Source organism: Felis catus, chromosome B4 (assembly GCF_018350175.1).
Source record: "Felis catus isolate Fca126 chromosome B4, F.catus_Fca126_mat1.0, whole genome shotgun sequence".
Classification (NCBI taxonomy): domain Eukaryota; kingdom Metazoa; phylum Chordata; class Mammalia; order Carnivora; family Felidae; genus Felis; species Felis catus.
In genome coordinates this window covers 81,184,968-81,203,583 of record NC_058374.1, presented here as the reverse complement: position 1 = coordinate 81,203,583, position 18,616 = coordinate 81,184,968, and the positions used below count along the sequence as shown (strand labels likewise).

General features: G+C 37.9%; 1 protein-coding gene across 1 annotated transcript; it reads right to left on the bottom strand.

The window, feature by feature from the left end:
• Positions 1-13,437: 13,437 nt before the first annotated feature.
• Positions 13,438-14,379, bottom strand: LOC101082164 (olfactory receptor 9K2-like). The gene has a single exon (XM_003988831.2). It carries the CDS (start codon positions 14,377-14,379, stop codon positions 13,438-13,440), a length of 942 nt encoding a protein of 313 aa, XP_003988880.1.
• Positions 14,380-18,616: the final 4,237 nt, after the last annotated feature.

The following is an 18,616-nucleotide window of genomic DNA, read 5'->3' as shown; positions in this document are numbered from 1 at the left end:
TTACCACAATCTTAACACCTTAAAACACAAATTATCTCACAATTTCTTAACTGAGAAACCTGGGCACTGTCTAGCTGGGAGGTCTGCAAAGCTACAATCAAGCCATAATGAAGCCTGAATCATGATCTGAAGGTTTGACTGGGGGTAGGTCCACTTCAAAATTGTTGGCAGAATCACATTTTTAATGGCTATCAAATTCCTGGTGGCTTATTTATAACAATGGAGAGAGAGACTCCACAGCAAGTTTGTTAGCAAGAGTTTTATAGCACATAACATAATCATGAGAGCAATATCACATCATCTTTGTCATATTGTATTGACTGGAAGCAAGTTATGGAGTCTGCCTAGACTTGTGGAGATGAGATTGTACAAGAACATGGACAGCAAGAATTAGGAATCATGGAGACTCCTTTAAACTCTACCTGCCGTATCTTGGAAAGGAAATATTTTCCTGGAAACTGCGTGGAGAATTCTTTTAAATGGCCCAAATCATGCTAAACATGACATTACAAAATATTAGAAAAAAGAGGAAAATGTACTATGTTTTGGCTGGAAAAATACTGGCCTTTATTTAAAGTTCTATTAAAATAAGTTAACCAGCCTAAGCCACCAGTATTTCCCCCTGACCCACTCCCATAGATTCATCTGCTACAGCAAGTTCAGGAAAGGGCAAATATATCATTCTGAGGACAAAAAGAATTTAACACAGCATGCATAAAAAATACTGTAAGAAAAAGACAAAAATGTGAATCAAATAATTCAGTAACTGGAAACAAGTTACCAGATCCCAAACGGACTGGTAGGAAAAATTAGACAAATAAAAAAAAGCAGTACTTAAAGTCTGCTTGCCTTATTTTCTAATGTGGAAGAAGCAATAGGTAAGGAGGTTTCCAGATAACCAGGTTCATGAGTTTTATTTTTATAAATCAGTCTTACAATTTGGACTGTATCTGGATGATGTGCCTATCTACTAACTCTACCTTACCTAAAATATATACTCAGTATGTTTTTTATTAACAAATGAAACATTTGAATAGCACATTTTATACCCTTGTGGCCCTTTTCTCTTGCTATTTTCTGCCTCTTTGCAAGTTTACATGAAATTGGACTATAGTGCCTTGACAGACATTTATTTCGGGTTAAAATAAAATAACATTGATAATATGAAACCCAAAATAATTCTAAGACTTTTTTTTCCCTTACTATTGTTCTATACATTATGCACCTTTCTGATGTTTAGTTTAAAAAAACAAAACCATTTGCCAAGAATACTTAATTAAAATTATTCATCTAAACTTTAGGGTACACTTCTCAGGAACATCTCTCTCCAGAGACATTTTAATTGTTTTCCTGCAAGAATTCCCTGTGATACTTAGGGAAAAAAAGAAAAAAAAAACAGATAAAACTGGGGAATTTGTTTTGGCAACAATAGTTAGAAAACCAAATTTTCCTACTGGAAGGTTAAGGAAAAATAAAATAAAATAAAATAAAATAAAATAAAATAAAATAAAATAAAAAATTACAACCAATCTTTACAAAAGTTACTAGGAACCAGGTCTAATATTATATTAGTAGTCTTCCTAGCATCTAAGGTTAGGGCATTGTTATTTTTATAGGAATTTTGGAAAACAAGGGATACTAAATGTGTGGTCTTGGATTGCGCAATTTAAGATAGTTCCTTACAATGTGGAGAAACAGGAACCCTCTTGCACTGTTGGTGGGAATGCAAACTGGTGCAGCCACTCTGGAAAACAGTGTGGAGGTTCCTCAAAAAATTAAAAATAGACCTACCCTATGACCCAGCAGTAGCACTGCTAGGAATTTACCCAAGGGATACAGGAGTACTGATGCATAAGGGCACTTGTACCCCAGTGTTTATAGCAGCACTCTCAACAATAGCCAGGTTATGGAAAGAGCCTAAATGTCCATCAACTGATGAATGGATAAAGAAATTGTGGTTTATATACACAATGGAGTACTACGTGGCAATGAGAAAGAATGAAATATGGCCCTTTGTAGCAACGTGGATGGAACTGGAGAATATTATGCTAAGTGAATATGCTAAGCCATACAGAGAAAGACAGATACCATATGTTCTCACTCTTATGTGGATCCTGAGAAACTTAACAGAAACCCATGGGGGGAGGGGAAGAAAAAAAAAAGAGAGAGAGAGAGGTTAGAGTGGGAGAGAGCCAAAGCATAAGAGACTCTTAAAAAATGAGAACAAACTGAGGGCTGATGGGGGGTGGGAGGGAGGGGTGGGTGGGTGATAGGTATTGAAGAGGGGATCTTTTGGGATGAGCACTGGATGTTGTATGGAAACCAATTTGACAATAAATTTAATATATTAAAAAAAATTAAATAAATAAATAAAAATAAATAAAAATAAAATTAAAAAAAGATAGTTCCTTACATTTCAAGGATTTTCTGTCTCACAAATTTTTACTCATTCCTATGCAGCTCACCTCTTTTCTATGGCTGATAATTCTTGATTCTCACTCATGGTTTGAACCTCTCCTTATAAACGAAGAGATTTACTTAATTAACCAGCAAAATACACAACTTTCTCCCCTCTATCTGCTTATTTCACTGTAACTACTGCCCTCATCCCACATTTTTCTTTCTCTTTTACTTTTCATTCATTTTGAGAGTCTTACCCAGAAAGTTTGATCTCTAGTTCTGCTGTGTAGCCAGGTAGAAACTTAAGGCAGGAGCCCATTTGGCTGTTGACCTCTCCTTTCTCCACCCCTCTAGCTTTACTCCTAAACAATGAGTTAGTGCCAGACACTGCTACCCAATTAAAAATTTTGCATACCATTTGAATCTCAGCCTTTCAGATTAAACATAGATTGTCTACATGGAACAGTCCATAGAGCTTTTTCCACTGTGTGACCAACTGTTTCCTGGATTGCAACATGCAGGACCTCTCCCCAGTGGTTAGGCTAGGCTTTGGAAAAGGGCTTTGGACCAAAGACTTGCAGCTGAGGGACCTCATAGGCCAGAAGGAAAGAATGAACTGCACATGCTTGGGTGCAAATATATAGTCTTCCAGGAGGCCCAACGCCTTAGGACAACAATATGGACTTCTTCTGGTACAGAAGTCTGAGGCCCAATCAAACCTCTGCCAAGCTCCAGAGCCACAGCAACCCAAAGATGCCCAGTGATGGTAGACCTCCATGCCAGTAGATCATTTGACCACAGGAACAGTAAGCAAATATCTTGCTAGAGGGTTTTTTTGAGTAATAATGAGTGATGCCACTCTCATTTTCACCCATTGATTCCTGGACCCATAAATCCTGGCTATAGAAGAAAACAGTAGCATTCATTGGATGCTGACTCAGAGCATATACAGCTTTCTGGAGAACCTTGTCCCAGCCCTGCAAGGTATTGTCACCTAGCTTGTGATAGAATTAGGTCTTCAAAAAGCCATTCCACCATGGAATGCTTTAGGGTGGTGGGAAACATAGTAATACCAGAAAACTCCATGAGTGTGGGCATATTGCTATACTCCCTTTGCTATGAAGAGGGTTCATTGATCAAAACTGTACATACAAAGCTGTATGTAAGACCATGGTAGAGGACAACACATTCTCTTTCTCCATGAATGGCAGTGTGAGCAGAAGCATTGCATTCAGGGAAAGTAAATTCATATGTAGATTGTCTATTCTAGTAAGACAAAACTCTGCCCCTTCAACGATGGAAGCAGCCCAGTGTAATCAACCAGCCACCAGGTAGCTAGCTGGATGATCACCCTGGGAAACAGACAATTTTGGGAACTCAGTCTTAGTCTCTGTTTCTGGTAGACTGGGCTGCTGGTACCTTGGTGAATGCAAATCCATGCTGCTGAGATTCTGCATAACCTCCATCCCTGCCACTATGGCCACTTTGTTCCTGAGCTCTCTGAGCAATGATGGGAAAGGCTGGGAAAATACGATGACTGGTATCCACAGAATGGGCTAACCTATCCACTTAATTATTAAAATCTTCTGCTGAGGTCATCCTTTGGTGAGCATTCACATGGAACACAAATATCCTCACATATTTTTGCCCTCAAGTAAGGTCTATCTATATGCTTTCCTGCAAAATTTCCTAGTCACAAATTTTCCAATCATGTAACTTCCAAGTGCCTTACCATTAAATGAAACCATTGGACATAGCCCATGAATATGTATAGAATTGCATGCCTGGTCATTTATCCTTCTAAGCAAAGTGAACAAACAGATGCACTGTTTGAAGTTCTGCCCACTAAGAAGGTTTTGCTTCACCACTGTCCTTCAGGAATGTCCCAGAAAGGGGCTGTAGAACTACAGCCATCCACTTTCAGGTGGTTCCTGCATATCATGTAGAAACATCTATAAAGCAGGCCCAAGACTTCTTTTCCTCTGTCATTTAATCACAGAGAACTCCCCATGAAGCCAGAGGTACAGGCTGGGAGAGGAGGGCAGTGTAGCCGGAATGGGGAGCATGGGTGTTCGGCCGCTTCTTCAGGTTACTTTCTTGTGCCTTCAGGGCCTTCTTGAACCTGAACACATATATACCACTTTCATTTGATGATGGAGAGATGCTGTCCACACCAACTATATGGCTTCTTGAATTAGACAAATACCCAGTTCATGATTGCCAGCTGAGATTTCATGGTAACTTTGGGGCTTTATTGTCAAATGTTTAGTCTCCACTGAGGTCTAGTAACAGACCAAGAGCTATTTCTCTAATGGAAAGTAATTATCTGCAGAATATGGCAGGGCTTTTCTTCAAAATCCTAAAGACCTATGCTGTGACTCATCTATAGGGACCCACCAAAGGCTCCAAGCAGAATCTCTAGTTGCCATGACCTTTTAAGCATCACTGTATCTGCTGGATCATGTGATCCCACAAGCAGTCTGCACCTGTTTCCCAACCTTCTCCTGTTCCTGGCCCCACCCAAAACTAGCAGCTTTTCAGGTCACTCCATAAATGGGCCAGTGTAACAAACCTAAATGAGGACTAAGCTGTCTCCAAAATTCCAAAAGACCCGCTAAATGTTGTTCCTTATTTTTGGCTTTAAGAGAGGCCAGAGGCAGGGCCCCTGGGTAGCTCAGTCATTTAAGCATTGGACTTAGGTTTTGGCTCAGATCATGATCTCACAGTTTGAACCCCACATCAGGCCTTGCACTGACAGGACAGAGTCTGCTTGGGATTCTCTCTCTCTCTCTCTCTCTCTCTCTCTCTCTCTCTCTGAAAAATAAATAAATAAACTTAAAATTAAAGAAAGAAGGGCCAGATGCAGCAACTTATCTTTCACTTAGAAGAGATATCTTGATATGCCCCAGAACCTAGAAATTTCACTGAGATAGAAAGCCTCTGATTTTTAGCTGGATTTATTTCCCAACCTCTGCTGTGCAAATGTTTTACCAATAAGTCTGGAGTAGTTGTTACTTCTTTCTCACTACATCCAATCAGTTTAATGTGATCAATGTAATGGATCAGTGTGATATCTCATGGAAGGGAAAGGTAATCAAGATGCCTACAAACGAAATTATGACAAGGGGTTGGAATTGATGTACCCTTGAGGCAGGACAGAGTATTGAACCTGTATTGCTGGCCTTTCTAGCTGAAAGCAAACTGTTCCCTTGATCTTTACTAAGAGGTATTGAGAAAAAGCACTTGACCTACTTAGACATTTTTTCAAATAAGCTTACCACATGATCCAGGCTCTGTTGTTTAGCTCTTCTGGTATATTAAGTCCAAGGGAGCTTCAACTTTTTATGGGAGATCAATATGCCTGATGAAGCCAAATAATAAACCCCAATGAGATTTCAAATAAAAAGAACCTTACATTTTGAAGCTAAGTTTTGTCTTCCTCAAAAATCAAATACTATTTTAGAAAATGTCTGGTTTTCAAAAAGTTCTAGTGGAGGCTGAATGTCTGCTCATAATGCAATAGACGACCCTAGAACCTGAGCTGCTCACCTAAATTGGGCATTTTAAAGTGAATCATAAAGTGGACATTTCCAGTACTCCAAATCACACATTTTACTAGTGGAACTGGAAAACTAACAGAGCCTGAAATCATAAGCAATTTCTGTTAACAGGTTAATCACTCTCCCAACATACCTGCTTCTGTCACATGGGTGGCCCATTAACACATGTCTGTGGCTTCTTCGAGAGTTTTCTATGAAAAATTGACTAAAAAAAAAAAAATCAGGATTGCCTTCCAGAGGCCTTGTCTTCTCAAGTACCTTCTCAAGTACCTTGTCTACTCAAAAGAAATAGCTTCATAAAATGGAATCAACTGTTGAATTACCACTACTTCTTCGGCAGAGAAACAAATCATTGTAAGACTAGCAAGCTATTCATCATTATGCAATTATTTTCTCTGATTATATGACCAGCACATAATGTTGTTCACTGACAACCAGAATATACTATTTTGACGAAGAAGGAGTAAAGATATGGGCAGTATCTCTCATTCATACTTGAAGACCCATTTAAAAATATCAGATTCCTATATTTAGGGCTCTAACATCTGTTGGCTTAGAGATTTTAGGACCCACTGGAGGAATACTCCTACCGAGAGACATAATATATTTCAGGCCAACTTAAAAGTAACAACATGCATACTAAACTTAGATTCCAAGTGCCACTAGGCAAAAAAAGTGGATTATGGAGTAGATTTAGATTATTAACTCTGAATATCAAGGGAAATAGGCTGCTATAAAGTGGAGAAGAAAAATTTTGGATTTTTAAAGGTGATTTAAGCTACCTTCTTTTATTATTCTTATATATAATATAGCACCAATATAGACAGTACCATGTGTCTTCTTTTCACTTCTCCTTCTACATATGATGTGTAAATGGTAGTTAATTTACTGTTTATTCCACAGATGGCCATATGTCCAGGTAGTTGCCTAAAGCAATTAGAGAGGAACTCATAGCTATCATCCAAAAATTCTGACTTGATTTTGAATATAAGAAGTCACAAGGTATTTTTCTCTTTTTAGGAAAATTTGGAGATTTTTTATTTTTATTTTCTTTTTTGTCAGTCCCAAGAATAATTGCTGGGTGTCAGAAACAGAAATATATGTTTCAGAATGGGCATGTCACAGTTGGCTTTGAAAGTGCTGGACTATGGGGCGCCTGGGTGGCTCAGTCGGTTAAGCAACCGACTTCGGCTCAGGTCATGATCTCGTGGTCCATGAGTTTGAGCCCCGCATCGGGCTCTGTGCTGACAGCTCAGAGCCTGGAGCCTGTTTTGGATTCTGTGTGTCTCCCTCTCCCTGACCCTCCCCCATTCATGCTCTGTCTCTCTCTGTCTCAAAAATAAATAAACATTAAAAAAAAAAGAAAGTGCTGGACTGAAGTGAATTTTTTTTTGAAATTAGTCTGGTGTTAATGTTCCTTTTCTAAAATATGTTGGATATTTTAATTTATTCATTTTAAGCACGAGCTTTTTGGGGTTTTTTTTTAATATTTTATTTATTTATTTATTTTAGTTTCATTTTTGGTAAAACTCTATCCCCAACATGGGGTTTGAACTCACGACCCCAAAATCAAGAGTCACATGCTCTACTGACTGAACCAGTCAGGTAGCCCTCATTACTTTTATTTAAATATAATTTTTCCTTTCTAATGGTTTTATATTTATAGAAAAATTACAAAGATAGTACAGAGAGTTCCTACATACCCCTTGCCAAACTTTCCATGCTGTTAACACCTTACAATACTATGGAGTATTTATCACAATAAAGGAAGCAAGAATGGTATACTACTAACTAAACTCCACACTTAATGTAGATTTCACTAACATTTTTTCCCTTGATGTCCTTTTGCTGTTCCAGGATTCCATCCAGGACACTGCATTAATTCTCATGTCTCTGAGGCATGTCTTGACTCAGACAGTTTGTCAGGCTTTTCTTGTTTTTGATGACCTTGTTGTTTTGAAGAACACTGGTCAGGTATTTTACAAAATGTCCTTCAATTTGGCTTTGTTTGATGCTTTTATCCTGGTTAAACTGAGAGTGGGTTTTGAGAAGAAAAACGATAGAAATAAAGTGCTATTCTCATCACACCATATGACCACATTCATACTGTCAACATGACTTAACATTGATGATATAAACTATAGAGTTATCTGGCTGAGACAGTGTTTTCCAGGTTTCTCCCTTATCAAAACAAATTATCCTCACACCTTCCGTAACACTGTTCTCTATAAGCAGTTCTCTAACAGGATCTCATATTCAAGAGGCTAAGTTCTACTTTCTTGAGGTTGGAAGGTATCTGCATAAATTATTGGGAATTCCTCTCTACAGAAAAGTTGTCTCCTCTCTCTGATTTATTTATTTCTTAAACCATTATGAATTATGGACTTGGTATTTATTTTATACTTTGAGTTATAATCTAATACTATCTTCTTTTTTTTAGTTTTATTTATTTATTTTTTTAATATATGAAATTCATTGTCAAATTGGTTTCCATACAACACCCAGTGCTCATCCCAACAGGTGCCCTCCTCAATACTCATCACCCACCCTCTCCTCCCTCCCACCCCCCATCAGCCCTCAGTTTGTTTTCAGTTTTTAAGAGTCTCTCGTGCTTTGTCTCTCTCCTACTCTAACCTCTTTTTTTTTCTTCCCCTCCCCCATGGGTTCCTGTTAAGTTTCTCAGGATCCACGTAAGAGTGAACACGTATCATATCTGTCTTTCTCTGTATGGCTTCTTCTTTATTTCTTGCTCAAATTTTCCCACATCTGGTCATATGGAGTTCTTTCAAATTGATTCCTGTGACATTTAAAAAAAAATTAGTATTTATTTTTGAGAGAGAGAGAGACAGACAGAACATGAACAGGGGAGGGGCAGACAGAGAGGGAGACACAGAATCTGAAAGGGGCTCCAGGATCTGAGGTGTCAGCACAGAACCTGACGCAGGGCTCGAACCCACGAACCATGAGATCATGACCTCAGCTGAAGTCGGACACTCAACTGACTGAGCCACCCAGGTGCCCCTCCTGTATTTTTTAAAAATTTCCTATGTTGTGAATAGACACTTTCCAAAGAAGACATCCAGATGGCTAACAGACACATGAAAAAATGCTCAACACCACTTATTATCAGGGAACTACAAATAAAACCACAACGAGATACCACCTCACACCAGTCAGAATGGCTAAAATTAACAACTCAGACAACAACTGATGTTAGCGAGGATGCAGAGAAAGAGGAGCCCTTTTACACTGCTGGTGGGAATGCAAACTGGTGCAGCCACTCTGGAAAACAGTGTGAAGGTTCCCAAAAAAATTAAAAGTAGAACTTCTCTATGGCCCAGCAATTGCACTACTAGGTATATATCCAAGGGACACAGGTGTGCTGTTTCAAAGGGGCACATGCACCCCAGTGTTTATAGCAGCACTATCAACAATAGCCAAAGTATGGAAAGAGCCCAAATGTCCATCGATGGATGAATGGATAACGAAGTGGTATACATATATAATGGAGTATTATTCGGCAATCAAAAAGAATGAAATATTGCCATTTGATCACTCGTATGTGGAATTTAAGAAACAAAACATGAACATAAGAGACTGTTAAGTACAGAGAACACACTGAGGATTGCTGGAGAGGCTGTGGGTGGGGGCATGGACTAAATAGGCATGGGGCATTAAGAAGAACACTTGTTGGGATGAGCACTGGGTATTATATGTAGGAGATGAATCACTGGAGTCTACTCCTGAAATCATTATTGCACTATATGCTAACTAACTTGGATGTAATAAATAAACAAACAAACAAACAAACTAGGTGGCTAGGCTGGTTAAGCCTCTGACTCTTGATTTCAGCTAAGGTCATAATGTCAGGTTGTGAGATCGAGCTCTGTGTCAGGTTCTGCACTGGGAATGGAGCTTGCTTAAGATTCTCTCTTCCTCTCCTTCTCTCCCTCTGCCCCTGACCTCACTCAAAAAAATAAATAAAATATAAAATAAAATAAAATGTCCCATGCTTTTATGTTTTACGGACTCTCTTACTTTCTGGCACTATAAGATTCTTCATACTCACCTTGGATGTCCCTTGCCCAAACCTAGAATCAACAATTTGTACATTGATTCTTGCTTCCTTTTGCTAGAGAATGTAATTAGAAACCAGAATTGGGTTCCTAGGTATGCTTATTGTTATTGAGGTGTCATTGCCTCCTTGTGTCAAGATACACACACACACACACACACACACACACACACACACACACGTGTGTAGGTTTACATACAAATCTATAATCATTTCTCCATCTACCCTAGGCTGCATCTGCAGATTACACTACGCTAATCTGCATCTACACTAATCTAAAGACGAGTTCATACTAAAGTCCCCAACTCTAATCCCATGCCATGTGATTTACGCTAGCCTTCTGTTTTGCTGATCTGTAACCCCCCATTTCAGAAGTGAGAAATGTGATGGTCTCCACCATTTGCCATGCATTTACTTTAATTTGTTCCATCCCACTATACATGCAGCCAAGTTTCACAGTTGTAACCTGTCTCCCTGTGAGAAAGAACATTACCAACCAGAGTGCAATGTGTATGCACTGTTCCTTTTATACTTTGTCTTATATTTCCCTTGATTCTCTTCATTACAATTATGTCATATATTCGTAACAGTGTGGTTCTTTTATCACAGTCTACATTTCATCCATGGATCCGTAACCTCCTAAATTTTTTAAATGTGTATATGTGATTATTCATCATTTGTGTCACGAAAGCCTGTGGGCTTTGACAAATGCATGGTGCCAAGTATCGACCACAGAAGTACTATTAAGATTAATTCCACCACTGAATAGCCCTTGGATTTTCATGTGAACATAAGTTTTCAAATCAGCTAGGTAAATATGTGGGACCATAGAGGTTTGTTTGCGGAATTTGCCTATGTTTAATAAATAAGCATCTGCTAACTATCTGCTATACTTTCTGCTATTCCTCATCAGCAATACATGAGAGTTTCTATCACTCCACCACTTCACCAATATTTAGTATTGTCAGATTTTTGGACGTAAGCCATTTTATAGGTGTGCCATTTTATTTTGAAGATTCTTTTTTTTTTCTAATTAAATAAAGTTACAGGCAAGTGGCTAGCCATCCCCTACTAAAGGGCCACACACGGACTCAAAATTCAGCCTATATGGCACACTAAATCAGAATTTAAATTATAGGAAAGGGGAAAAATGTTTGAAAATGCTTGGCGCTCACGTGCTCCAGATATAGGCTTCAGTAAGACTGAATTCTGCTAGCAGACTCTTCTACAGTTCTTATCTCTTCATGTCTTGGGATTCCTTGGTTTCTACTCAATTATAAGGGTGGTTCCCTAGTTCTTCTATCCATTCATGTGTTCTACAGAGCCTTCTAATAAATTTCCCTTGCTTACATTAGCCAAAGTAACTTTTAATGTTTTATGAACAAATAAACCTAACATATATATACTGGTCTCCCTTCGTCCACAGGGGATCGCTGTCAAGATTCCCAGTGGAGGCCAAAAAACAGCAGATAGTACCAAAGTCTCTAGATACTGTTTTTTCTCTTATACCTATATGCTTATGGCAAAGCTTAATTTATACATTAGGCACAATAAAGTATTAAAACCAAACACTAATAAGGAAATAGAACAATTATAGCAATATACTTTAATAAAAGTTATGTAAATGTGCTCTCTCTCTCAAAATATATTACTGTCCTGTACTCACCCTTCTTCTTGGGATGATGTGAGGGGATAAAGTGCCTATGTGCTGAGAAGTGAGGTGAATGATGTAGGCATTGTGACGTAGTGCAAGGCTACTACTCATCTTCTGATATTGTGTCAAAGGAGAATCATCTGCTTCTGGACTATGACTGACCTCAGGTACCGAAAATCGTGGAAAGCAAAACCATGAATAATGAGGGGACTACTGTACCCTCAGTTAAACAAATGAAAAAGGTCAAAGATAGTAAAATAATAATTCCTTTATTGGAAACATTGGTATGGAGCCAAGAACATCTATTTTTAAATTCTAGACCACATTCAGAATGGTAAAAACAAAGAAACAAACAAAAAACATTGTCCTGTAACAAAAATATTGAAGTAGTCTTTGGTAAAAGAATTTTTCTAAGTTGGTTTTGTAAGAATTAAAAGAGAAGCTTATTTTTGTTAGTAGCAGGTTACATACCAGAGTACTTTACCATTCCCCATCTGCCGCGTATTTCGCCACCTCCTTTCCTAACTTTGCAAGTGGTGTACTCCCCAGATTTCTCAGAATTTACTGGCTATATTGATATATTCTGATATTACAGAAACAGGCAAACACATGAAACAGTACATCTTTTACAACATCCTTCCACTTCTGCCTTGGGCATCTTCCCATCATTACAATTTTATCTCATAATACACAAATAAAAGATATACAGTAGGAGTGAACCCTTGATTTTTTCCAGCAATATTTTCTGTTGACTTTTTTTATATTGGAATTAACTACAATTTGCATTGGAAAGCACAACCTGAATTTAAAAATTATAGCAACATGACAACAAAGATATTACTCTCCAAGTGCATATTACTTCATTATAATTACAACACCGATTCAACAAATATTAGGAAAACAAAAAGATCATATGCAACTAAAATACCAAATACAAAGCAAACAAAAATTGTGTACAGGTAAATAGCATTTATCAAAGAAAAAAAATAATCCAGTACAAATTGGCAAAAGTGATTTGGAACATCCAATGCGATTTTTGTCCCCTCAAGATAGAACACTGATACTGAAGACTAGATATGGGGGCCCAGTTTTGTAAACACTGGGTATGAAATAACTTTCTCCATCTCTTTGATATGATAATAAATCAGTAACAATCAATATTTTAAAAAAATAACAAGATATAAACACCCATGATTTTATTGAGATAAACTCACAATGGCACACAAAAAAAATCTTAAAATATGACACCATATTTCTACTCAAGAATGGTGGGCCCAAAATTAAATCACTATGAATAGATTCATACAGAAATTAAATATTACAACTGAGAAATCATCCTGCTTTGAGTTAACACTCCCTCTACTCATAAATAAGAGATAATATATTCTAAGATTAACATCCTACCAAACCAATTTTCTGTCTATCATCTAAGTAATTCCAAAGGAAAATAATAACAAAATTAAATCCCCCTTTCCCTACTATCTCCACCATCATAAAGTTATACCTACAAAGATTGGAGACTATAATGTTGATCGGATGACTGGAAATGCTATTGATGCTGAAGATATAACACTGCTCTCAAGGAAGAGTGAATGATAGATTGCTACTACTCCTTCAATGAAAACTATTCATTCATCTGTAGGTGGTCAACTTAAAGGATCCTTAAGTGACTCATACTTGACCCCATGTTAAAACCAAATCAGGACAAAACTATCAATGAACCCATTATGAGTCACAAAAAAAGGGAATTAGTATAAAGCTTTTTTCTTCCACAGGATTTTTCCCAAAGCTTGTTTGACATCTTTGTTTCTTAGAGAATAGATCAGAGGGTTTAACATGGGTGTGACCAATATATAAAATACTGAAGCCACTTTACGCAGTTCAGGATTGCTTGGAGGTGTGAGATACACAAATGAGACAGTCCCATAGAGCAAACTTACTACTCCCAAATGGGAGCTGCAGGTGGAGAAGGCTTTCCTTCTCCCTTCACTGGAAGGGATTTTCAAGACTGTGGTCCCAATGTACATGTAAGATACTACAATAACAACTATGGTAGGCAAAATAATGAAGGCAGCCAAACTAAGAGACACCATCTTATTGACAGAGAGATTGGAGCAGGAGATCTTCTCAATTTGGTAAGAATCACAGTAGAAGTGATCAATGACTCGGGAAGCACAGAAAGACACTGAGAATGTTGTGCTGACTTGGAGGATGGAACTGAGCCATCCACAGAGATAGGAACCAGCCACCAGCTGAGTGCAAAGTCGTCTTGACATGTGCACACTGTAAAGAAGAGGGTTGCAAATGGCGATGAAACGGTCATAAGCCATGGCTGCCAGAACAAACCCTTCTGTTACAATGAAGAAGGCAAAAAAGAAGAGCTGGGCAGCACACCCCACAAAGGAGACAGTCTTTTTCTCAGACAGGAAGTTGACCATGGCTTTCGGGGCAATAACAGTGGAGTAGGAGAGGTCAATGAAGGAGAGATTGCCTAGAAAGAAATACATTGGTGTGTTCAGCTGGGAGTCAGTCACAATGATTGTCATCATACTAATGTTCCCAAAAAGAACCATGCCATAGACCAGCAGGAATAGGAGGAAGAGGAGAATGTGGAGCTCTGGATGAACCCTGAAGCCTACAAGAATGAAGTCAGTTACATCTGAGTGGTTGCCTGCTCCCTTGTCACCCATGGCAAGAACCTGATAAGAGGTACAAGACAAGATTAAACATTGAACTTCCTATTTATTTTCTGCTATCATAAAACACCCTTTCTGTGGACAACATTGAGATTTGTTATCCTTCTTGCCATCCAACTGTGGTAGGTATGATTTGCTGTGCCTTTTGATAGAAGGTGAATCTAAAGTATAATTGTGACTGTCCATCAGTACACAACATGTAAATTATCCAAGTCATAGTTTTCTAATGTGACTCTCCAAATCCAGCGTTCTTCCCATTATAGCACGTGTGACATTTATGCATAAAACATTATTTCCTTAAACCTGTTTAACTCTTCACTTGATTGTCATGGTAAGTTGAATATGTCTGAAGGTTTTAGAGTTGCATAAGTATTTGTCCTCATCTTTAATTAGTAATTTTAAACTCATTTTATCCTTGTAATGCTTCCAATATACAATAGAAAAATTTAATTTCAGAGTGATTTAAAACTTCATGAATAAACATTAGATCTAAATAGAGGTTACTATTTAAGTAGTTTGTGAGAGTTTAGGTCACCTAGAGATTTAGTCAGTATCCAAAATAAAAATCTTGGAAAACAGAATGCATCATCACCTTCTTGAAGTGAACAAAGCTCAGACACACTACCAGGAGAAGAAATCCATGGATTCCACATATCTGTGCACAAATCTGTCAAGAAGCCAATTTGATTTTAAACATCTGTGCAAATGAGAAAAAAAGGGGGGGCACTTCAAAACAATGTATTGATTAAATTTTGGAAAAGTAATTTTATGATGTCTCCATTTAGAGTGAGATCCATAAATATATTAGAATTTTTAAAACAATTATTTTAAACCTGGTACACAGAAATAGTCTGATTTTTTTTTGTCCTATAACATTGGAAACTCTCTGTTTTCTCCAATAAAGTGACACAGCTATTTCTGTTACTCAGATTTTAAAATCATTTGTGATTTAAACCGCCCAACAGAGGGGACAGCTCACGTGGCTTATCAAAAGCGCCAAATGATCTAAAGAATTCATTTTCAACTTGGCACATGTGGGCAGAGTCACCATGCTCTGCTCTCAGTCTCCATCCGCATGTGACTGTCTGTCTTCAATCCTCTGCCCTTGTCCCTCAGCTCCTACTGCTCTCAGCCCATCTTTCTTCTCTCGACCAGATACCAACCTTCTCAAACTAGCAACATCTCAATAATGAAATCCTTCAGCCTCTTCTTTACCCCAGCACTCCCAGGACAAACCAAAATCCACTGAAATAATCTTAATTAAGCAAAGCACTAAGTGCCAATGTTAACTTGTATAAGGACATCTGCAATTAAGTATTGTTGTAACACTAGGCTTAAAGGAATAAACATTTAACAGTGGAATTTCAGGCATCAGACATCAAATTTAAGTGAGTAAAGGAACAGAAAAAAGACTAGAGATGTTAGAGAAAGTAAGAAAGCCTTGTCAAAGCTACCAAATTCACATCATACAACTGGATATCTGGCAGTATTAGCAGAAACTTTTTTTTGTTTTATTTATAGTTCTCTTTGTTATTAACCAAATTATATATGCCTGAAACTATATCAGGCAGTATGCAGTGACAAGAATTCATTGTTTTGAGATTGCTCTCATTTTTCAAGAGTAATGTGTATTCATCCAGTCGTTCATTAAGTCACTGAACACTATGGGCCACCTATGGTACGCCAGCCAAAGTACAGGAATACACAAGTATCATAAAGGAGTTTCTTCCCGGAGTACAAGTGCATTGCATTTTTTTCTTTGCTTACCTTTTTATTATGAAATAATGAGTATGTTGTGATTTGCCCCTCAGGAAAAAAGGGTATGGTTTTTTGAGGTTCATACTAACGTTTTTTATAATTTGTAACAAAGAAATCTTGCCATTTATAAAATAATTTTTGTACGTGAAGGCACATAGACATATCCATAAATGACTAATTATTTGGCTGAAATAAACATAAATTTATCTCATCTCCTACTGAATATTCCTTTCTTTACTTCTCTTGAGCAATACTCTAATGGTAGATGCAAGGATGCAAAAGCTATTGTGTTTAATTCCAGAAATGCAAAAAAGTGTATAAAACTATATAAAGGAAATTAAGGACAATGACAAAAGAAAACATTTTTTGGAGTTAACATTTCATACAAGATATAAAATAATTACATAGTTTTATTCTGTTTTAGGCTCTGCTCATAAGTTAATATTATCCTTTTCTTTGATTAAGATTGTCTTTTTTATCTTCTTTATCAGTGTTTCTGCCTGAAAATCCCCTGTAATTTTGTACCTTTGTAGAGACAAGAGGATGGAAGAGGTGGTCCAGCGAAGACTTTTCCAACCCTGTGAATGTTTCTCTATCAAAGCTGAAAATAAAATGCAACTGAGCCTCTAGAGCCACCCTTGAGTCTCTAGAGCCACCCTGCATGAGACGCCTCTCCTGCACAGGGGGTATGTCACAGGCCTCAGAACAAGGGTGGTGAGAGCAAGTGGGAATTTAAGTAGGGCAAAGCAAAATCACCAGTGAATAGTGCAGTCCCTGATGGCCTGGGGAACACAGCAGGAAGAGTCCTGGTGCCCTTAGTTAGCTCTACTGCAACCATTTCAGGTAGTTACAGCATGCATTGCTTGGGAAAGGGTCCCTCAGAAAGAAGTAAGAATAAGTCAATTACAGGATGATAACAATGGCAGGCTCCACATCCATCCCATAGGGCCACACAAGAAGAGACAAAGAGAATGGATTACGGATTATATTTACTCTTATTACTCACCTTGAATTAACTCTGGTCTCTTTCCATATCTTCTTGTTAGAAAAACTTGTTTTAAGGTTGAGATACATATTTTGCATGACTTCCATCCCTCGGTGTAATTTCTGCTTTCTACAGTCTCACTGAATTTATCTACTGATGCTTTTATGTGACAGCTCATAGTCTTGAATTGTCTGGGTTCATTGTCCCTATTTTCCCATCAGATCTTACCCTCTGCTAAATGATTTCTTTTTGCATATTATCCCACAAAATACATTACAATGTTACTAGTGTATTCATAATTAATATTAAGAATCAATAAATAAGTCTATTTGAATATAAATTACAACTACTATCTCAAGGCCTTGTCATCTCCCGTGGACTAAAATTGTGGTTCCAGTTTGAGGGTCCAAATATCAGAATGTGTCTATTTTACTGACATACAAGAAAGAAGCAATAAACTTGAAGAAAATAAACACATGAAACTGTAGTCATTCTTAGTATAACTTATACTGAATTTCAGTTATTACAGACTTCAGAATATAATACACAAGATAAAATGCTTAAATAAATTTTTTATTAGCATACACATTGCAAAAATAACATATAGAGAGCAACCATAAAACTTTAGTGTCATATAACCACAGGTTGCAACTGAGGTCATCAACTAGGCAACTCTGTTGATCCTGGCCATGGAGTCTCTACTGTTGGCTGGTTGAGGTGGGCCTTAGCTGGGATGACTCAAGCAGTTTGTCTCTTCTCCATGTGTGTCCTCCCCTCCAGCAGGCAACCCTGGGCATGTCTTATGATGGTTGAGAGAGAAAAGTGAAAGCATAAATGTACTAGCACTTTTCAGTGTAATAATCTCATTGGTCAGAGTGAGTGATATGGCTGAATCAAGGCATGGGGCAGAGCAGCCTCACCTAAGTGGGAGAACACGCAATTGTATAGCACGGAGCATGGGCAAAGGAAGGGAGCAAGAATTGGGATCATTTCAATGTAGGGCTATGTCCTGAAATGGAGTCCAGTTGGTTCTTTTTGAAAGGCCTTACCACGGGTCCCTGGTATACACACCCCATTTTAATGGGTAGAACTTCTCCCAATTTCAGCTCATATTCTCTAAATGGTCTGCCACACATTCCAGTGAATATCTGCTGGCCATTTTGACTTTTTTCTCTGCTCTTGTGTATTAGAAATCCCATTCTTCATTTGCTTTGTCCCACACAGCAGCCAATTACATTCAGTTCTTGAGACTGTTGGTGGTTTGTTGTCACCTTCTTGTACTTAGAGATTCAGTCTCATGCGTTGTCATATAAATTTGTTGTAAAATTGTCCATGAGGTTTGGTTTTGTTTTCTAGATATTCTGTCTGTTTTTGTGTGGATATTTAAGAAGATCCAATAACTACCATCATCTTCCCAGAAGTTCAGGTGGAAACCTGCTAAACATGATGCCTTCTCTGGTATGAGAACTGGACTATGGTAAGCATTTT

Excerpts from the sequence above, each read along its gene's own strand:
- LOC101082164 (XM_003988831.2), bottom strand. The coding sequence starts at position 14,379 with ATGGGTGACAAGGGAGCAGGCAACCACTCAGATGTAACTGACTTCATT.